Below are 21,069 nucleotides of genomic sequence, written 5' to 3' on the forward strand. Positions count from 1 at the left end.
AGATGCGCCTATGCCACTTACGCCCAAGGATACTTCTTCTCCATCACTCCTATGCGAATATGTTGCCGTTCCACACAACCACGTCGATTGACGGCTCTGAGCTGTTGTACTAGAGGTCACGTGGTGTATGGGGTATGGCAGCCTTTGGTGGCCTGAATCAACCAAGCTGGTCGAAAATACGGTCGAACGCATCAATCTCATCCGCCGGGTCACGTTCCTCCTAATCCTGACTCGCCGATAGATCGAGATTCTTCTCCCAGAGATTACGTAACAATGTGGTAATACCCTCATTGTCGTCATCGGCATAGCTTGTGCCACTTAATCCTTCAGGGGCAGTCTCGTCTTCAGCTTCGAAGCTCGTGTTGGCGCCATTAGCCCGTATCGTCCTTATAGACTGGGTCCGCCTGGGCGTATCGGGCCGCGATCTCGAGGCTGTCCCGTTCGTGTCAACGAAACTGTGTCGAGCAGAACCCAGTCCTGCCACGCTGGAGGGCTTCTTGCTATGCATGGTGCCATATGCACCGTTTTGCTTGGGAATATGCTGCGTCTTATCGGCGCCAGGGAGCTGTCGTAGCCGTGTTATGGATCTTGCGATGGGATTTTGGTATCTTCGAACGACGAGGTATTCCATGCCGGTTCGTTCCAGCAATCTACTGATGCGAGGGTCGCGGTTGTCGTAGGCATTGCTGCCGACCAAGGGACTGGCGCTTATGACACTAACCCCTTTCCCAGCTTGCACGGGTTCCATACTGGAGCTTGCCCGTTGGAGGTTGAGCTTTTGTTGTGTACGCGACTTCTCCGCAGGCGGGGCTCTATAGCCAGACCTCCGAGAGCGAGGTGCCAGCGCACTGTCGTCGTCCACTTCGTTTTCGTCGGCAGCTGGTTGCCGGGGTTCCTTCTGAAGGTTGACCATGGAGCGGGGCCGCTTGGTGAGGTCGCCCTGTCTCGCGGACGACGCCTTGGTGAGTGAAAAGTAAGATCCAGTATCGGCATTGACGCCGGAACTGGGACCACTGACAAAACGCGAAGTGAGCTCGTCGGCAGCGCTTCCCATCTTAGGAGTGCTGCCATATGTGACGGATGAGTCTCGGCTGAGGTTAGAATCTGGCGAATTCGTATGTGGTTGGACCCGAGCGGTTTCCGAGGACATCTTGGGCGGTGCGCCGTGAGAAGGCGTACGCTGCAGTAGTCTGGAGGTCAAGTACTCTTTGTGCTGTAGTCTCTCGCGGTCTGGGGTCGAGGGTCTACCACACTGCTCTTCCTCGGATGTTGCCTCGTGCTGACGACGAGGGGATTTTGAAGTATGTTCCGGACTGGCCGGGGGCTTTGCTAAAGACTGGCCGCTGCCGACGACGGAGCCGCGACGCGAGAGGTACGGGGATGCTGAACCACTGGCATCTACCCACTCGTTCTCTTCGTCCTGGCCGTCATTGCCGAGGTCGAAATGGACTTGACCCTTTGGACCCTTGAGTTTGTTGACGTCTTTGGTGGACGACGAGCGCTTGATGTTGGCGCCGGATTTGGCGCGTTTGCCGACGTCAACGTGGGAGCGATTGCGCTTGATGCTGGTGTGAGACGCGCTCTTTTTCAGATTGAAAGAAGCCGGCGAGTCTATTCGGGCGAGTCGGACGTCGGAGGTGGTGCGGCGATGGGTAGCAGGTAACATGGGAGGCCGCTCAGGTCGCTCTGGTCGCTCGGTTCGCTCGGGGGATGGGGAAGCGTGACGGCGGTTCTGTTGGGTCAATGAAGAGCTGGGGTGAGTCAGCTTGGCAGCTGGGGCGAGTTGGTGATGGTTCTTGTGTAAGCCTTTTGAGGAGGGCACGCGTGCAGCATGCAACCTGCTTCCGCCGCCTACGAGGTGGTGTTTCTTGGGGCGTTGGGGGGCGTAGAGCTGGGAGGCTTGGTCGCTGATCTGGGAGTCACTGTCATGAGAGACATGGTGTTGCAGCCCCGGTCGCTTTGATTGGCTACCGTGAGCCGTTTGGCCAGCGGAAGCTGATGTGTCACTGTCTCGATCCTTGTTGACCATGCTTGCTTGCTTGCTTGCTTGCTTGCTTGCTTGCTTGCTTGCTTGCTTGCTTGCTTGCTTGCTTGCTTGCTTGCTTGCTTATTCCAACCACGGTAACCAGCGATCGGGTCCGTCCGACCAGGTTGGTTCAAGCCAAGGGCACCCGCAGCCAGCGAAAAAGACTTTGCCCGTTCAGCTTTCAGCCCGGCTCGGTCGGGTGCTCAGCGTGCAATTGAAAGGAATGGGATGGATGGATAATCTTGGTCTCGGCTGCCTGCTCAGTCGGCCGTGTAACGGTAACGGGCTTTTGCACGCAATTCAATCAATCCCAGCCAGCCGTGGTAGATGGAGGAGAGGCCTGGAAATCGGGATGTAGTATTTGATGCATGCGACGGAAAAGGGCAGGCAATCTTGGGGGGTTAGGTTACATCAATGTAGGTAGGAGGTCGGAGAGGTTGAGGAAGTATGCCGAGGAGAACGGGTGGGCCAATTGGAGGACCTGGACGCAGGCGCCCTGGAAGGGCATTTGAGCATAAATACATCCATCAATGTATCCATGTACGTAATGTTATCCGCCCAGCCTAAGCTATGTCGTGTATGTAGGCACAGGTACATGTACCGAAAGCAAGCACATCAAGTGCACTTCACCCCCCTTCTTCATTGAAATACTAGTATTCATTCTACAAGCCGGTCATATTATCCGCCTGCCGAGATCCGCACCCCCTCGGCTACTGCCACCTACCAACCGCGCCTCTGCGCTTCTTCCCATCCGGGGAATCTGGAGTTTGGAAACCCGCTGCAAATAGATTCCACGATTGACTGATCATGGCATCTACATAATGGCATACCGTACCTATGGGGGAGTATACCTACCTGTCCTTTACGACATGACAGTTATACAGGATATAGTCATAACATCAATACATCAGCAGCCGTCGTGACTGGATTATATATACCATTATGGAACTTGGGCGGCCCCTGCCCATTTCTCCAACACCATTCGTCGCATCAGAGCATGCTCGTCCCTCCGTACTTCTCCAACCTACGTCGCACTCCGGGTAATTGAAACGAACAAGTGTCCAGTCTGCTTTTCGCCATATGTTCGTGGCGATTGTGATTTCCCTGCCTGCCTGTCCGCCCGATGAACTGGGTATTTCTACCATGCTCATCCGTCTGCCTCTCTCTCGACATGTGTGTGTGTGTGTGTGTGTGTGTGTGTTTGTGTATGTCTACCGCGGATGAACCAGCCTCCCTGACACGTGCGAATTACTCCTGCAACCGCTTAGTAGTACCAACCACGTCACCTTCGTCGCCATGGTTGACTATCAGACCAACTTCTTTGCCCTGGCCGTCACCTGCGTGGCTCTCCTGGTGAGCCAGCCAACCCGGACGAGCGAGCTGCAAAAGCAGCGGGACGACAAGAAGTCCGACGATGCCAAACCAACGGAATCACCGCACGCTAAACACCCACAGCGAGACTTCTACTGGGCCTATGCATTGGCCATGGGTGCAGACTGGCTTCAGGTAAACTTGACCTGCCATCTACAGATCGTCACTCGGCGGGAGACTGATCAAGCGAACAGGGTCCTTATCTCTACAGCCTCTACCAGGATGAGCACGGGCTGTCTACCGGACTGGTTTCGGGCTTGTTCACCACGGGCTTCCTGTCAGGCGCCGTGGGCGGCTTTTTCGTGGGATCCCTGGCCGACAAGTACGGCCGCAAGATGAGCTGCGTGCTGTTCTGCGTCCTCTACGCCCTCTCGTGCTTCTTGACCGTGGTCCCGGCAGTGCCCCTGCTGTTCCTCGGCCGCGTGTTGGGCGGCATCAGCACCAGCATTCTCTTCAGCAGCTTCGACAGCTGGATGGTCACCGACTTCAAGAAGCGGAAGCTCGTCGAGAAGGGCTGCGACCTGTCACGCACCTACGGCACCATGGGTACCATCAACAGCCTGGTGGCCATGGCGAGCGGCGTGGCCAGCGAGGGCCTGGTGAGGCTGACGGGGACCAAGAAATCCCCCCTTCGTCGCCAGCGCGGCTCTTCTGTGGATGGCCATGCAGACAATATGGTGCTGGGTGCGTCCGCCCGAACTCAATATCCAAGGCGGCTTTCCTCCGTTCATTGCTAACTCGAGCGCCAGGACGAAAACTACGGCCATGCATCCGAGCAGACAAGCGATGAGAAAAGGAAGAATAAGAAGGATGATGATGGTGTGAGGAGTAACGACATGCCACCACAGCCCAGCCTCGCTTCGGTCTTGAGGCGCCCGGCGGTCTTAGCGCTGGTCTTTGCGACTACCATGTTCGAAGGGGCCATGTATTTGTTCGTGTTTTGCTGGGTGCCTGCTCTGCAGGCTGTGAAGAAGACCGAAGGAGAGCTGCCATACGGCCTCATTTTCTCTTCTTACATGGCGTCAGTCATGGCGGCGTCGCTGACATTCAACCTCATCATGCAGCGGCGGCTACTGAAGTACTCGCGGCTGCTGGTAGGGCTGCTGGTCATGGCCAACTTTGTCTTCGTGAAGCTCTGCGGCCCGCGAGACGAGTCTGTGACGTTCTGGCTCTTCTGCGTCTTCGAGGCCTGCGTCGGCTTCTACTGGCCCTGCATTGGCTACCTGAAGGGCCGGATGATTGACGACGGGAACCGCTCCAAGGTGTATAGCATGATGCGGATCCCGCTGAATATCTTTGTGGTGGTCTCGCTCATGATGACGCGAGAGAGCGACGGGTTCATGCGCGTATTCTCCATCTGCTCGGTATGCCTCACAGCCGCCTTCGGGGCTGTCTGGGCCAGCACATTCACCGAAGCGGTACCCTAGCGTACCTCGAGATAGCCAGTGTCAGATGTTGCATCGCGTCGAAGGCTGCTGGTGAGAGTTCCAGCTAGCATGCAACTTCCTTATTCCAATACGACGTTATTGGGCCGCGGCAACATGGGCCCCAGTAGAGGCAGGCCCGTGGCACCTTGATATCACGGGATACTTGCAAGATGCGAGGAACAGGGGTTTACGCGCATCTCGGACAAGGAATTGGCCTCGGTTAGATTGGTTTAATATATCTCGGTGTTGCTGAAGATGTTGCGGGGTAGGCTAGGTAGGCAGGTAGGCAGGTAGGCAGGTAGGCAGGTAGGCAGGTAGGTAGGTACTATGTATAGAATCTGCAAAGTCCCATGACTGGTAAGCCATGCATCGTCATATCATAGGCTGCCTGCAAGTCGGGACCCGTTCCGAGTGCCTCGCTCGACCTGAAAACAGCCCAAGTGATCCTCGGAACCCGGTGTCCAGCCCGGCCGCTGGTCGGAACGTTTGGGGTCATTGGCATGGTCAGCACCCCGCGTAAGAGAAAGCTTGAATCCTGGATATAGCTATTGAACGTAGTGAGACCCCTGCACCCATGGCTGATGACGACCATGTTACCCAGGTATCTCCCATGCTCCCTCGGGTAGTTGCAACGGCAGATCTTCCCCAGTCCTATCGAGACTGCCTGCTCAGTCGACTCTACTACGTGGTCTGAGTCTATCTGGCAAACGCCCCGGCTTTGGGGGTTCTCGACCTGACCCAAGCCTGGGGTGAATGGCATGAGTGTAGTAGAGATAGGTGTCGTCACTCGACTAACTGCTAATAATTCCCTTCGACTCCCCATCCACTCCCTGCACTGCATCTCGCGCGGGAAGCTTGCGTGAGGAACCATGTTGGCCGAGGAGAATGAGTATGCAGGCGCCAACGAGCCGCCGGCAGCTCACCTCGATCACTCCGATGTGAGAATGGCCTCTTCCGGCGTCCGCGGCGACATCCACGAGTATAAAGAGGACGAAGGCTACGATGTCGATGTCGAAGACGCCGCCGTTGGCGACAGAACAGTCAAGCTCGCCAAAGACGGCCACACAAGACTGATTCCTCAGCCGAGCAGCGACGCCCACGACCCCTTGAACTGGCCGTGGCGCAAGAAGCGCACGATCTTATTCATTGTTGCCTTTTCCGCTTTGCTACCCGACTACGGATCCGCAACCGGTTAGTTTTCCCTCTCGAGCCGGCCCACCTCAGGTGCCGGAATCACCTGGACGTTGTTGATCTGAGTGCTTTGCAGGCGCTGTCACCTTGCTTCCCCAATCCAAGTACGTATATCGAAGGCAGGGGCCGGTTTGTTTATTGTGACGGCACTAATACGAGGCCAGAGAGTGGAACATGACCGAGGATGAGGTCAACCACTCGCAAGTTGGCAACGTTTTCAGTGAGTAGCTGCAATGCCGTCCTGCCTGTATTTCTCGCTCGCCCTGCTAACCGTGAGCCCCCTCCGCAGTGCTTGGAGCCGGCGGTATCTTCAGTAGGTCTACTGATCAACGAGGCATATACGGAGGCGCATCTGACAGAGCCTCACAGCCGTGATTCTGAGTGCATACTTCGGCCGCCTTCCGGTTATGTTCTACTTCCTAGTGGTCGCCCTGGCCACGGCGATCTGGTGCGCGGCCGCCACGACTTTCGACTCCTTCATGGCCGCGCGAATCTTGAACGGCTTCTTCTCGACCGTCTCGCAGGGAGGAGGCTTGATGTTCACCCAGGATCTGTTCTTCCACGAGAGGGCGAGAAAGATCAATCTCTGGGCGTACGTCCTTCCAAGATTGCCGCCGTCCTACTTGGCGCCAACTGACTGACACAATCTTGCTTCCTTTCTTTGCTTCTAGGTCCTTCTTTGTCATCAGCCCCTACCTAGGCCCTCTCCTTGCGGCGTTCATGGCAGCTGCGAAACCGCGGCCGGTTCCCTTCTGGGTTTACGTGGCGGAAACCGGTCTCGCTCTGGTTCTCACCGTCCTATTCGTCAAGGAGACATTCTACGACAGACGCGTCCCTGAGACAGAGCAGCCGCCGCGTGGAACGCGAGTCGGTCGCCTGTTGGGTATTGCGCAGTACGGGACGAGACACGCCCGAAACAGCTTCGCCGAAGCCTGCATGCGCTCTGTGAAGGTTGTAATCAAACCGACCGTGGCGATCTCTTGCATTTACTATTTACTAGTAAGCTGACCGAGTTTCCCCCGTTCTTGTTTGCACCCAGCTCACTAGTCTTTCTCTAGACATTTGCGTGGGTCGTGGGCATCAACACCACGCTTTCCATTTTCCTCGGTCCCGTCTACGGCTTCGGCTTGAAGCAGACTGGCTTCTTCTACTTCACTCCTGTCACCGCCGTCATCTTGGGCGAACTCGCCGGCCATTTCCTCCACGACATCCTCGCCAAGCAGTACATTAGGACACACAAGGGCCACTTCGAGCCCGAGGTCCGCCTGCGAGCCATCATTGTGGCTTTGCCGTTCATGCTGGTTGGCTTGGTTCTGCTCGAGCAGTCGTTGCAGAACCAATGGCACTATATGGTCGCCTCCATTGCCTGGGGGCTTTATGTCTTCGGCGTCATGATCACCACCGTGGCCATATCGTCGTATAACCTCGACAGCTACCCCGAGGCATCGGGGGAGGTCTCCGCATGGGTCAACATGGCCCGAACACTGGGAGGCTTCATTATCAACTATTTCCAGGTGAGATGGGCCCACGCTCGCGGCACCAAAGAGAGTTTCGGAGTTCAAGCTGCCATATGTGGTGGTGCATTCTTGCTGATCCTGCTGCTAATGTGGAAGGGAGAGAGTATGAGGATCTGGGCTGGACCACTGCACTTCGTCACGGCGTAAGAATGCATCAGGCTCCAATGGGAAGCGATGATACTACTTGCTACCGGTCGGCTCATGCATTTAGAGTCACACTTCACCTATATATTTGGTGCGTGGGGGGGGGCATTAGTTATACATAACCCGAGTCTCTCCGTCACTCGAAAGCACCTGCATTCCCAGCAGTCCCATAGTCTAATTCGATTCGGTTACCGGATGAGTACTTCTTTGAGACTCCAAACGCCACGGGGTATGAGTGTACTGTACCGTATCCCCGTTATGATTCCTTCCGCCGTAAAGCTAGAATATTAGCCAGCTTCAGATTTCCCCTTTGCGCCCCATCCTGACGGGCCGCTCTCAACTTCGGGTCGTACCGACATGTACCAACTCCAGGCTCGACGATCCAGCTCGGATGCGCTCAAGTGGCCGGCCCAGCTATCGTACAGCATTCGGATAGCTCCTAATAATCGGCCGAGATTCTCCTCTTTCTCCGCCTCAAGCGCTTTGGCCGTTTTCTTCTTAGGGGCAGGTTTCTCCTCATCCCCTTCCAGGCACTGCGCAAAGCTCTTTAGGAGGTAGGCTCTGGCGGATTCAGGGCGATGGACCGGCATTCCTACCACACTCGCCGAGTATGACCGTGTCGACGATGTCGCCGTATTCGTCTTGCTTCTCATAGCTTCGAGGTCAAGGCCCCAGACTGCTTCGCCGCTCATGCTCGCCTGCTCGCCAGTCGCCCGCGACCTCTCGGCCAGCGCTTCTTTGAGGCACGTACGTATAATGCGCCATCGATCGGGTCCTAACATGGTCCCGCCGTACCACCTCGTCATCACGACCAAAGTATCAATGGTATTAGTTTCGCGCATAATCTTGAGCATAAAGTCGCCAGAACCCCTTTCCCCGTCATCAAAGGAGTCCTCTCTGATGACATGAGAACCAAACATGTCTGGCTTCTTGACCCGATACGCCCAGGCGTTGTGGTCAGCACTTCGAAGATTCGGGATGGCGGTGAACAGAGCTTGCAGACTAGCTTGTCTTTGCGACAATGTTGCGAGCTTAGTGGCTCGGACGATGAACGTGGAGTCCCTTGACGTGATTGGAGAACTTGCGGACCAAGTGTGCGAGATCTGGTCGACCGTGGTATTATCCCCCGGGCCGCTGCTCTGCGACTCGCCGGGTACCGCTGTAGCCGATGATGCAATACTTGGGGAATTTTGGGTCTTCACCTCCGATTCGGCTTCCCCCTCCCCTTTCCATTCGTATCCGCCTCGCTTCAGCACCGTGACCTCCCGGCCCATGATTTGCACTCGCGGTTGCCCGTGCCCCCAACCTTCTTGATCGGCACTGGGGCCCTTCTCGATACCTATGGAGACGGCCTTGCCACGAGAGTTGGCACTGACGACAGCCTGCGCCAGGCTTAGCCGACTTGACGGTGGCTGCTCGGGCATGGTGTAGCGTAGCAGTTCCGCCGCGAAAGCCAACACCAAGGGCGCGCGATTCGTCAACAAGGTTGTCGCACTGATGGCATGCTCGTCTGTCTCGACAGGAAGAGCAAGAGAGGCCTCGAAATCGGCTGGTGATAAAGGCGTGGGCCCATCTTGATATGACGCGCCTGGGTCGGCCTTGGTGCGCTTGTTGGCGCCGTCGGTGGTTTGAGCCAGTAACGCGGCGCCAGCGCGCTTGCTCCCGGCGGAAACAGCAGGGTTCTTGAGGCGGGCTTTGCAGGCATTGTGCAGTTGTCGGGCGGCTTTCGGATCGGGGATGGCGGATTCGATGGTGGGGAGCGTTGCTTCTGCAATGTCTTTGATGCTATGGAACGAGGTAGTGTCAGACTCAAGCGTGAATTGCGGTTCCGGCGATCCTACGGTTCAGGTGTAGAGGGCTGTATCTACCTGCGAAGGTTCTGGGCCTGCAAGGCCTTGACCCGCATCATGGCGTCTTTGATAGGGACCTTGGCTACCGTCATGAGCCTGAGCAGCTCTTGCAGATCCTGTTGCGATGCCATTCTGGATGCCGACACAAGAGACAGCTCGTTCAATTAGATGGGCGACAATATGTGAGAGGTGCGGCGCCGGCACTCCAGGGTTGTGGCTGTAGTTGCGACATCAGATAGGAGAACGCGTCCAGGCGTGCGTAGTTTGCGGTCGGGGTCGCGTCCTGTTCAGGGTCTCTGTCTGGAGTCTGGAGTCTGGAGTGCGTCATCGGAAGCTGCAGGGAGGCGGATGGATCCAGCTTTCTTTTCCCCGCAGAGCATGCGACGCATCTGGTGCACTGATCAATATGATGCATTGCCAGCTGACGCTGACCGGAGAGCGTCAGAGCATCAATCGTGGACTTTTGATCGATCAATCAACTGGACCCACATGGGCACTTCCCCGAAAACCGAAAACCGAAAAACCTGTCACCGAAGCGATGGCACGGAGCGCAACGCAACCAACCCCCGGGCCAGTCCCCCAACGACCTGCAATTTGGGACGAGTCACGACAAGGAACGAACCCTTGCGGAGACGGACTCTGGCCCTTTTGAAATCAGACTTTGAACCGTCATCCGTACTCCGGCCTGTGCATCCGTTTTGCTCACCAACTGTCCGACAGGGGACGTTGCAGCAGTCAACACCACCAGTTCGGCTGGGAAGGGAGGGGCACACACGTCCCCCGGTCAGGACTCGCTCGCAGGCGGGCTCGGGCCCTACAGTTTCTCATCGATTGATTCTAGCTGACCAAAGCTTGCCCGGGGGAGTAGGGAGGGCTGCGCGGAAAAAGAACCGCCAGACTGACAGACTGACAGACTGGCAGTCACCATGTCAAATGTCCATGCGCATCGTGCTTTTACCGGGGGCCCCATGAGTCGGCCAACGAGCATGCCATCTATGGTGGCTCGACTATCGAAGGGTGGCCACGCATCCTCGCTATCGCCGCTGCAGCGGCGCTGCTGGAGGCGGGCAGCCTCGTCGTCGTCGAGGAAGAAGAACAGCCATAAGCCGCTCCCCTATCGTGCAGGCAGCTCCACGCAGCCCCCATCGTCGTCGTCACAAGCAACCGCGGCTTCAGAGAGCCTCTTTCAGAAGCAACCGAACGCGGCCACGCCCCAGCCTGTGAACCAGCTCTTCCGCGCGCGCTGGCTCGGCCTGTTTGGTGCTGGCGCCGCCGCGCTCTGCCTCGGCACCTTCACGGCATCCTTCTGGATTGCCAACTCGGGCGAGGCCCCTCACTACGTCACAGGCCGCGAGCCGGTGGTGCCGACAGGGCGCCCGGCCATCGAGTCGCCCGTCGAGTTCGACCAGCACCTCGACCGGTCCGAGTGGCGCTTCGGCATCACCAAGCTGCGACGGCGCCTCGCGGCCGAGGCGACAGGTCACGTCCTCGAGGTCGCCATGGGCACGGGGCGCAACATGGAGTTCTACGACTGGGGCGCCGTGACGGCAGGCTACGTTCCCGTGGGGGGAGCGCAACCGCTCCAAGCTCGTCAAGAGCGGCTGGGGCACCAAGGGAAACATCACGGACCTCCTGGAGATGGAATCCTTTACTGGCGTGGACATTAGCACGGCCATGCTGGACATTGGCCTGCAACGCCTTTGCCAGGTTGTTCCACATGGCGCCATGGAGGACGTGCTGCCGAACCAGCCGAGCTTTGAGCAACTGGCACGATCAGGAGCGGGCGCTGGCACCGGCACCGGCGTCCAGCTCCTGAGTGGCAAGGTACGCATCGTGCAGGGCGATGCGCAATCTCCGCTTCCAACACCGCCCAAGAACGTCGACAAGTACGACACGGTGATCCAGACATTTGGGCTCTGTAGCGTGCGCGACCCGACGCTGTTGATCCACAACATGGCCGCCGTCGTGAAACCCGAGACGGGCCGCATAATCCTGCTCGAGCACGGCCGCAGTTGGTGGGAACTCATCAACGGCTTGCTCGACCGCAGCGCCAAGGGCCATTTCGAGCGCTTCGGGTGCTGGTGGAACCGCGACATCGAGGACATCGTCGAGGTGGCAAAGAGCAGAATCCCCGGCCTCGAGGTAGTCGACTTTCAGCGACCCGGCTGGGCCACTTTTGGAACCCATGTTTGGGTTGAGCTGCGGGTACGAAACTTGAAGCCCAAGGGCGGCCAGGGCACGGGAGCGGATGAACGCAGTAGGGGTTGGCTTCGCTCCTTAGGTTCATCGTGGTTAAGTGTCTCAACCCCCAAGAGTGGAGAGAAGAAGGATTAGGTAGGTGATATCAAAACAGCCAAGATATTATTATTCATACATGCATGCCAAAAATAGGTAGCAACCCATTCGCAGTCATATCAAAAATGCTCGCCTATAACAAGGGTCGGACACGGTGCGTAATTTGGAGTTCATGGGAATGAAGGGGGAATTTTCTTTTCAGATTTTGGAGTCGTGGCAACTTTTCCATGCCCAGGGCCACACAACAGATGTGCGTTTTTTTCTCTCTCTAAAGCTCTATCGAGTATGCAACGGCATCTCAGTCAGGCTCTAAATGTACAGAAGTCGTCTATCATGAACAGCCCATAACTCTCTTCTTCCCGTCTTTCGTCCTGCGTCAAGTGCACAATATTCCATGCCCACTGCGTTTTCGACGTCGACCAGGGAGGCAACACAGGTCTATCCCAGCCTGCGTTGCCATGAAAGCTGTATGCCGTATGCGTCTCTGCCCAAACAAGAGACATGGCCATCTCAACCGAGTGACCACAGAAGCCCCAGATCAATAATGATCAACAAATGCCCAACATGCCAGCTGTAATATACCAGACAGATACGCCGCCAACACCAGTACCCAGAAACCAATCCGTTTTTTGGGTTTGCTCCGCATCACCAACTCCTAATTGCACGCCATCTTACAAAATTAACCAGCATGCCTTCATGGCCAAAGTAAATCATCGAAGCATTATTTTTAAAAGTCGTTGAGCAAGCCGTCCAGCTCGTCCAGCTCGACTGTTTCAGGACTCCTGTCCCAATCCAGCATGGCATCCAGCTTATGCCAGTTCTCTGCCTCGTCCTTTTTCGGTGGCACCACGTAGCTGGGGCGCATTGCTGGGCTCGTCATGAAGGCCACGTGCGGCAGCAGGCTCGGGGCCAGACTGAGCCCTTTTGTTTCACCGCCAAACAGTTGCTCGTGTTGCATCCCGTCGTCCAGCCTGAGGCTCTCGGCCGGGCCAGATGAAAGAAAGCCTCCGCTCAGTTTCCGCTTCTGCAAGCCGTCGGCCGTCTCGGTGAATTCCTTCTCGTCCTTCTCCAGTGGGGGGCTCGTCAATCTTTGAATTGCGCGACATGGAGGTCATGGGACGGTGTCGCTGGGACATGGAGACGGAGCCCATAGGCGTTCCCGGCATAGGCATATCATCCTCCATTTCGTCGAACTCGGGCGACGACAAGTCAATCTCGGGCGAAAGACTGAGCTCTCGTCTCCGGTCGGCATCGGCGCTCTCCGTGTCCTCCGAAGTCGAGGATGAGCTCGACAGAGAAGGCGTGACGATGGCGCGCTGGGCCAGTTGCGCAGAGGATGGATCCGGCAAAGGCTGGTGGGGGCAGACGGTCAGGTAGAAATATGTGCGTCGCGGGTGAACCGTCTCGAGCTCCTTGGCCAAGGGGCAGGGAGCAATGGCCGACCAGCAGGAGCGCTTCAGGTAGGATGAAAGGCGAGAGGAGATAATGGCACACGGATTGGCGGATCTGATGGAGGGAGATGGGTCAGTCTACGCGTTTCGAGCATGGACGGGATTGACAGCACTGGGGCGAGGCGCAAACTTACTGTTGGACTATTTTGACCTGGCCCATCAAAACATTGGCCAACTCTTTGACCAGATGGGGGCGGTTGCGCGTCTGTTGCAACTGCACGATAACAGCCTCGACTATGTCATCGTTGATCCCTTCCAAATCGATCTTCTTCATCTCTCCAAGATCGTCAGCTTCCTCAATCGACATGTGCAGGGCGGGTGACGGAGGCGGCGTCGCGCGCGCCGCCCTGGCGGCCGAGGCTTTTGAGAATGCAGCCGACGGCGGTGCTGTTGTCGAGGCATCCGAGCCATGTGACCTTTTCACTTTCTTGCTGGGGCGCGATTGGGTGTTCTCGTCTGAAGGGGATGGCCTGGTGAAGGATGTGATAGACTTGGGGGACATGTTGGGCGATTGCTTGTTGCTATGGCGAGGGTGGGACGAAGGAATATGGATTCCGAGCGAAGGCAGCGACAGCGACTTTCGACGAGTATTATAGGGCATGTTGGCGGCGGTTTCGAATGCAGTCACGGGGTTGGGACTTTTTATTTTTATTTTTCTTTTCTTCTTGGCGGCCGAGATGGAAGAGTGCAAGGGGTGCAGATGGTTTGTTCTGTCTTGGGGTTTGTTTAGGATTGGGGGGTGATGCGATGTGAGGTGCCGTTGACCAGGAACAGGAAACACAGGCGGCGCGGCCCAAACAAAGTATGAACGGACGGAGGGGGAGGATTAGGGAAACACGGGACGATGATGTGAACTGGATCCAACAAGGACAACACAGCAGCACATGCGCAACGAGAATAGTAGTAATAGTAGTGGTTAATAGTTGGCAAGGGTAATAGTACAACAACACACAGGACAAGAGGCGGTGGAGGAGGAAGATGGATGCAGGTATGTGCAGCAGCAGAGCAGTGCAGGAATGAAGGTGGAGGGCTGGTCTGGGGGTGGGATGGATGGGATTGCTGAATCGTACCGTAGTGGCCGACAGAATAGACGGATGGTGATGTGTTGGAAGGGGGAGGGGAGGGGAGGGAGGGGAGGGGGTGGCGGCGAGAAGGCGCTCAGGCGTTTGTTTGTATGTTATGTATGTAGGTATGTATTGTATTGTATGCAAATGGGACAAATCGCAGGAGACGCGAAGAGATAGAGCAGGCCAAGTAAAAGTACTGTGAGTATGGAGCCGAGTCGACGACAAAAGCCTTCTTCTTGCTCTTCTATTTTTTTTATTTTTTTTCGCCTTCCTTCTCTCGGTCCCCTACGACAGTTAACAAAAGACGAAGGACCCCTGGGGCGGCTACGTAAAGTAAAGTGGAAGCGAGATGCGCAGCATGTCCCAGCGAGGACTGTCCTGTGCCACCCACTCTCGCTCTTGGGCCAGCCAGTCAGATGCCTGCGAAGCCTTCCCAGTTTACTTCTTTGGGGAGAGAACGGCAAAAGTGCATTGAGCGTGGTGATGGTGGTGCAGGCAAAAACTGTACCAGGCCGCCTGTTCGCTCACGGTTTTCCCTTTCTCTTCGGTGTGGTAGGAGCACCCTGAGACAGAGGCTTTTTTTTTCCCTCTCTTTTTTTTTTTTTTTTTCTTTCTCGAAAGCAAAGCAGGCGGCCATCCCTGCTTAGCGGTGCGCTAGCTGCTATACAATTGGGCCATCCACAATTGCGGTATCATCACTGTGGATGCCTAGTCTTTTGGCTGCATGTCACCCCCTGGATAGCGCCGCTAAGTACGTACAGCATGTACGAGCTTTACATGCCGGGTGGGGTCCCGGACCAGATGGAAACGATTTGACGAGGGGGGAAAGAAAGAAAAAAAAATCAATGGTCCATTTGACTTGACTGACAGGCTCCCCCAGGAGACCCAGCTGACGCACTCTTCTCTTCCCTGCTGGACAACCAGTGAACGGGTCCAATGTGCTGCCCGTTTTAGGGGTCTCGCTCTTGACTGAGAATTTAGGTAATGCTAATTGTTTGTCTTGTTTTCTCCCCATCTATTGGGTTTTGTGTACTGTACGCGATCGCCGCCATCAATGCGTAATGGGCTGGCTGATCCATGACTTAACGACGGACGGCGCTCCCTCCTCTTCCTCCTCTCCCACTCGGAGGGGCTGGCCACTGGCTGGCCTCACTTGTATGAGGTAGGGCTACATCATCCCCATTCTTCGACCAGGGAGACAGCCACGCCACGAGACGGAGAGGGGGCAAAGTCGACGAGAAAAAAGACTGCAGCAACAGAAAAAAAGAGAAAAAAAAGAGCGGTAAGTAAGTCAGCATGCAGGCGGCATGCGACACAAATGAAATGTATACTGTAGAAGCCGATGCGTCTGGCGACAGGGGTGGAAGACCACCTATCCCAAAACAGCATCCAGCAGGACCAAATCGGCTGGTGGTTGGGTCTTTTGAGATGCAACTATGGAACGCGAAGCCCCAGCTCGGCCAGCGAATGACAGCCCAAGCCGGCCCCTCCACTTGGCCAGAAGCAGAAGTCGGGCGCTGTAACCTGTCTTTCAATGCGAAACTCGATCTGCGCAGCGGCAATCTATCGGTCGGGTACATACGCACATACACATTCCCGAGGGAGGGGAGAGAAGGCCGAAAAAAAGGCATTTGCTATCCATCTGTCTATATATCCGCCATCTTCTTGCACTTCCAGCTCACTCAACTCTGGCTGACTTGATGTAGGTGTTGTTAATCGCTTGTACCGTCCGTCCAATGCCTAACCACTCGTACTGTCCAGCAACTGTTGGGGGGGGCTCGCCGAGTAGTCGCGTGGATGCGGAGACAAAAGTAACAGGCATGATGCGGCTAAAAGTTTAGGACGTTGGTATGGAGAACAGTGTGGTTTTCTTTTTCGCCCTTGTTCGGGTGATTTCATTATGGGATTCCCATTCAACTGGGCCCCTCGGCGAGGACAGGGCGCGAAAAAGAAAGGGTTAAGAAGAAAAAAAAAGATAGAGAGGGAGAGGGGAGGGTCGGGGAAAAAAGCGACGGATGCAAACAAACACACACACACACAGATCAATAACAGCCTGTCGCCGAGGCAGATTCCACCTGTTGTTATTGGGTGATTCTACCTCAGCTTATGGGCACATGAACTGCCGTGGCCGTGCAACCTTTTCAAGACAAGAATACCCAATGGCAAGGGGAAGGAAATGATGTGACGACACGAATACTCCAACATGACCGGATGGATATTCGGACTGGTCAAAATGCAAGCAATAGCTCGTCCGCGTTGGCATACGTGTATGCCTGCTTCTAGCCCGAGGCAGTAAGAGGCAGGAACAGTAGTATACCAGTAGCCTGGCGATGGTATGTCTCACCTCCGGGCAAAAGCACCGGCGGAAGACTGCCGCGACGATGCCTAGGTGTGTGTGTGGGTGGAGACGGTACATGACGTTGCGATGCCGGGTCTCTCTCGCAAGTCTTTCCTTCTGCTCCGGTGGCTGTGATTGGGCCCGCCGTGGCTGGGCGGGAATACCGACAGAGCTTCCCACTCTTGGGATCTCGCTCGGAGCTGGCCTGGCGTTGCCAGCCCGCTGCTCTCCGTATGGACAATTCGACCGAGCTCTGGGCCAGGGTCGACTGTACAAAGACTATACAAACTGACGCTGGGTGGAGGGTTCTGGCAGCACGCGTAGGTGGATGAACAGAGTCGGTTCCAATTCAGACACCAATAAGTCAGACTTATTGGACGACTTACTATCCACCAATCGGATCACGAGGTCAAAGTCCAAATCCCCCAGAGCTATGCCTTCTTTTGTTTCTCCTCCCTTCCCCCGCAAGTTGGCAATTGTTCGGGGCAGCAAAGAAGTTTGCCTCGGAACCCGAGCTGCTTCGGCTTCATATTTCATATCCGACCACCTTCCGCGTTGAAGCACAACGAGGTTCGACGCTTTCGGTAGGCAACTATGGATATACTCAGTCCCTCTCAAAGCCCCGGCAACCAGGAGCCCGCGCTACGTTAGGGGGAAAAGGCCTCATGAGCTGACTGCCATGTGGCAAGGCGCTCTTAAGCCCCCTTGCAGCCTTGGTCTGTTCAGCCCTTCAAGCCTCAGCAGCCGGACTTGTCCGCTAACTGGTCCGTCCGTGGCCCGATGTCTGTTCGTCTCGGCGCCGTCGCTGGCTCCGGTCATGGCCTGTGCGTGAATTTATTTCTGTCAATGGGCATGGCCAATTCCTTCGGTTCGTTGGGTACTGGACTTGGATCTACCAAGATGACGGGCTTGCTGGTATGTGATGCGAGCCTTGAAATTGCTCTCAAGCACTGAGGCATCGGGTTTCAAAGCTACAGCAGCAAGAGATCTGATCAATCAAATCCCTATATGAGCGGTTATAAGCATAGGCCTCGAGTCGACAACCGTCTTGGTATCCATGTAGTGCACGTGTTGCATATCGCTCTGTTCTGGGGTGCAGTGGGAGAAAGGACTATATTGGCGTCCCGATTGTCTAGTTCGAAAATCTAACTCGGCAGGATCTGACTCCAGATGGGCTAGGGCAGCCTCATCTGGTATACCTTGGTTTCGAGGCATTGCCTTGTCCCGACATGTGAATCCAACATTGCCACGCGCTCGAACAAGTGAGCTCGCCAGCATCATTTACTTGAATCCCGAAGAAACAATACCTTCAAGGATTGCATAGCAGAAGCGTGCCGACCCAAGCGCGTTCTAGAAAGGACCCAAGCAAATCTCAGAAATATGCCATTTCATCCGAGCTCGACATGATTGTAGATCAAAGTACACAACATCACCGTCCTCTTCAGCTCCCACGCCTATGAATTTCCAAAGAAATGAAACCATATTACGAGATAGGTGGTCCCGTTGCTGCAAATGTCGCATAGTATAGTTCCGTCTCGGCACAGATTACCATGCTGTTGCCTGTAAACTGGAAATTGGCCGATGTTGACCCCAGGTAGATCTTGCCAATAAGTTTGCCCGACGGGTTCCAGACGTGTACGCCATCACCACAGCCTGCATAGACATTGCCTTTGACATCGCAGTGTACGCCTAGATCAGGAAGGTCAGCACCGACGCTCTCAACCATCGTTTGTGTGCTTCGGTGTATGCCACTCCACGGCTTGAAGCGAGGCGAGAAGGCCAAGGGAGGGTTTAAAGGTGCATAGGTGTGACTACTCACCATCGGGTACTCCCGACGACACATATGCAAAGGTCTTGCGGTTTTCCCATGTACCGTCTTCTTTCACGTCGAATCGATACCTAGAATTGTGTCAGTGCACCTACAGGAGCAGTGGTCGTGGAGCGGGGAGGAGTTCGCTACTCACAGCGAAGATGGATCTGAGTAATTCCACCCCTGAAGGCCATGGTTGGCACCAGTATCGGTAACATATGCATAGTTGCCATTGGGGGAAAAGGTAATGCCTTCGGAACACCAAAATGTGAGAAGATATATATACATACATACGCACATCCTCTGTTTAGATGGGGTAAACTTGTAGCAGATATGATTACTTACCATTCGGCAGCGTGAACCCGTCAGCGACCACTGTCAGAGCTCCCGTTGCCACGTTGAGCCGGTAAACCTGGTTTCGGAGACCAGGCACGGGGCGGAAGTCCTGAAGGAATCCGTACAGGGTGTCGGTGAAATAGACGTCCTTTGTGTGCGGGTGGATGGCAATGTCGTTCAAGGAGCTGAATTGGCGGCCGAAGAAGTTGTTCACCAGGACTACGCAATCGTGTTGTCAGTTGCGGAGTACCACGATATAGCCTGAAAGGCAGTACATACTCGATGTGTTATACGGCTCTTGCGGGTTCATCAGATACAACGCCGACGTGATACTGCCCCCCCTGGCCTTCGCCAGCAAAGATGATGTTGCCCTTATAGTATGTGGCACCTGAGTGGGAAAAAACAAGCATTAGTCTGTCGGATTTTTTTGTTTTGTTTTTCTTTTTGTTTTCGCAGATGGAAGACGCCATTACTCACCATTGGGGTTGATCACCTGGGGATTTGATGCCACAGTAGTGACGTCGACTTTGCCCACGGCGTTGGTTTCATTCTTTGCGGCCTTGGCCTGGGCCAGAGAAATCTTCTGGATGATGGCAGACTTGTTCAGTCCCGTGCCGGCATCGGCAGCACCGGCATTCTGCACAAAGAAGACCTCATCGGTAGGCGGGTACCAGACGACAGCCTCGTGAAACAGCGGGTCCTTGTCCGACTGCGCGAGGAGTGTCAGTGTCGGGTTGGCTCCGATGACCTCGTAGAACTCGCCATCGTAGATGTGGAAGGGCTTGGCCTTGAGGGATTCCTCAGTGACGCCGGGCCATATGAACAGCTAGTAGTTTCTTGTCAGCATGCAGCCGCGCTGGAGGGAGTGTACTAGAAAGGAGCTAGCCACCCACCGTAGTCGCATTGGCCTGGGCCGGCGGCAGCACCTGGTCTAGCACGTTGAAGCCTTTCTGATCGACAACTTGAGCGGATGATGGCACGGGAGGCGTAGCGGCGGCTGCCCATTGCGACAAGGGGTTGGGCCCCAAAGGGACCAGGAGGCCGACGAGAAGAGCAGCAACAGCCATTGGGGTTCCTACGAGAAGGGTGAAGCGTTTTGGGCGGGAGTTCTGCGGTGCTTGGGCGCCGGGGACTTTATCAGTCGCCAACCTGCCCTGATTCCGCTGCCGGTGCGGGGAAGAGGACGGCATATCGCTCAGGCTACGTACTGTATTTCATGAAGCACCGAGTCGCGGGGGCTATGGGGTTCGCTGTGGGATGCCCCGGGCGCTGGGGTTTCAACTCCATACTGGACGGTACCTGGCTGGCAGTTTGGTCGTCTCCGGCCCATTTATGCACCTAGCCTACGGCCTACCCCGCAGCTCTCTTCGACAACTTACAAGGCATGACGGCAGCAGCATGATTGATCGGTGTGCGTTACCTAGGTACCGTCCCCGTTCCCCAATGACTCCCCATGTGTGTTTGTGTGCCCAGGTGGGGAAGTATAGTCGGTAGAGGCCGTACCCCTGCGAAAGGCGGAGATAGCGACGGCACTAGGTTATCAATTTATCGAGATTGTGCCTTTCTGCTTTCTGCTTTCTGGGGGCCAATGTGGGGGAGAAATCTTGGAGATCTGCAGCGACGAGTCGCTTACTTGCTTACTTGGCTCGGCGGGATCCATCACTGTCGTAATGGGCAAGCACGGCAGCGCCCCCAGCGCCGAAGAAGCAGGAACGAGGCAGGAGGCCAGCGAGTCAAGCTGGAGGCGCCTTCCTTGCTTGCCTCCTGCATGCCGATCCTTAGGCAGGCAGCATTTGCATCATCATCATCTTTGGTGCACTCCTACCGTAGCTGTCTTCCAGCAGGAGCTCCACCACGTACAATCCCGGCCTGGGCGCCAAGCGATAAGGTGGTGAGACTAAGCTGGGGAATTGTAGTCCGCTGATTGATATTGCCAAACATTTCTTGTATGCGGCTGCCTCCATATTCTGGCTTCCTTGGGCCGACCCAGACCGAGGAGTGGGGTGCCGAGTGGCCAAGGACGTCCGGACCTATGATGACGTCACACGTTCTGAAGACCCAACCGCGGGCTCGGGCCTGCTCTCTTACCTACGAGGCTACCTATCTGGATATGCCGATATAGCCACCAAAAGACGCTTACGAAATGCCCTTGTCAGCAGTTCGACGCTGAATTTGGCACAGCAGCTGTGTGGAAGTAAGTCTTGCCGCCTCTGACCCAGCCTTATTTGATAATAGGGGCAAACACT

The 21,069-nt window shown here is 55.7% G+C and overlaps 7 protein-coding genes across 7 annotated transcripts; 3 read left to right on the forward strand and 4 right to left on the reverse strand.

Moving 5' to 3' along the window:
* Positions 1-220: 220 nt before the first annotated feature.
* Positions 221-2,029, reverse strand: PG986_001370 (uncharacterized protein; the record flags this gene model as incomplete). The annotated part of the gene is made up of 1 exon (XM_066837592.1): positions 221-2,029. The coding sequence occupies one exon, from the start codon at positions 2,027-2,029 to the stop codon at positions 221-223; it is 1,809 nt and encodes a 602-aa protein (XP_066706485.1).
* Positions 2,030-3,322: 1,293 nt separating this feature from the next.
* On the forward strand, positions 3,323-4,824 carry PG986_001371 (major facilitator superfamily transporter; the record flags this gene model as incomplete). Its single annotated transcript, XM_066837593.1, has 3 exons — positions 3,323-3,532; positions 3,592-4,074; positions 4,147-4,824. 3 exons carry the CDS (start codon positions 3,323-3,325, stop codon positions 4,822-4,824), a joined length of 1,371 nt encoding a protein of 456 aa, XP_066706486.1.
* An 869-nt stretch (positions 4,825-5,693) lies between these two features.
* On the forward strand, positions 5,694-7,679 carry PG986_001372 (uncharacterized protein; the record flags this gene model as incomplete). The annotated part of the gene is made up of 7 exons (XM_066837594.1): positions 5,694-6,015; positions 6,092-6,119; positions 6,180-6,235; positions 6,305-6,328; positions 6,385-6,607; positions 6,687-7,014; positions 7,074-7,679. The coding sequence occupies 7 exons, from the start codon at positions 5,694-5,696 to the stop codon at positions 7,677-7,679; spliced, it is 1,587 nt and encodes a 528-aa protein (XP_066706487.1).
* A 284-nt stretch (positions 7,680-7,963) lies between these two features.
* On the reverse strand, positions 7,964-9,657 carry PG986_001373 (impact protein-like protein; the record flags this gene model as incomplete). Its single annotated transcript, XM_066837595.1, has 2 exons — positions 7,964-9,461; positions 9,545-9,657. The coding sequence occupies 2 exons, from the start codon at positions 9,655-9,657 to the stop codon at positions 7,964-7,966; spliced, it is 1,611 nt and encodes a 536-aa protein (XP_066706488.1).
* Positions 9,658-10,452: 795 nt separating this feature from the next.
* PG986_001374 (Methyltransferase OMS1) lies at positions 10,453-11,860 on the forward strand (the record flags this gene model as incomplete). The annotated part of the gene is made up of 2 exons (XM_066837596.1): positions 10,453-11,067; positions 11,114-11,860. 2 exons carry the CDS (start codon positions 10,453-10,455, stop codon positions 11,858-11,860), a joined length of 1,362 nt encoding a protein of 453 aa, XP_066706489.1.
* Positions 11,861-12,548: 688 nt separating this feature from the next.
* PG986_001375 (uncharacterized protein) lies at positions 12,549-13,873 on the reverse strand (the record flags this gene model as incomplete). Its single annotated transcript, XM_066837597.1, is given in 3 exon segments — positions 12,549-12,909; positions 12,926-13,327; positions 13,407-13,873. 3 exon segments carry the CDS (start codon positions 13,871-13,873, stop codon positions 12,549-12,551), a joined length of 1,230 nt encoding a protein of 409 aa, XP_066706490.1.
* Positions 13,874-18,160: 4,287 nt separating this feature from the next.
* On the reverse strand, positions 18,161-20,013 carry PG986_001376 (uncharacterized protein; the record flags this gene model as incomplete). The annotated part of the gene is made up of 6 exons (XM_066837598.1): positions 18,161-18,366; positions 18,497-18,576; positions 18,642-18,738; positions 18,833-19,042; positions 19,301-19,649; positions 19,717-20,013. The coding sequence occupies 6 exons, from the start codon at positions 20,011-20,013 to the stop codon at positions 18,161-18,163; spliced, it is 1,239 nt and encodes a 412-aa protein (XP_066706491.1).
* Positions 20,014-21,069: the final 1,056 nt, after the last annotated feature.

The sequence above is a fragment of the Apiospora aurea genome (assembly GCF_038362705.1).
Source record: "Apiospora aurea strain CBS 24483 chromosome Unknown utg000001l_segment0_segment0, whole genome shotgun sequence".
Lineage (NCBI taxonomy): Eukaryota > Fungi > Ascomycota > Sordariomycetes > Amphisphaeriales > Apiosporaceae > Apiospora > Apiospora aurea.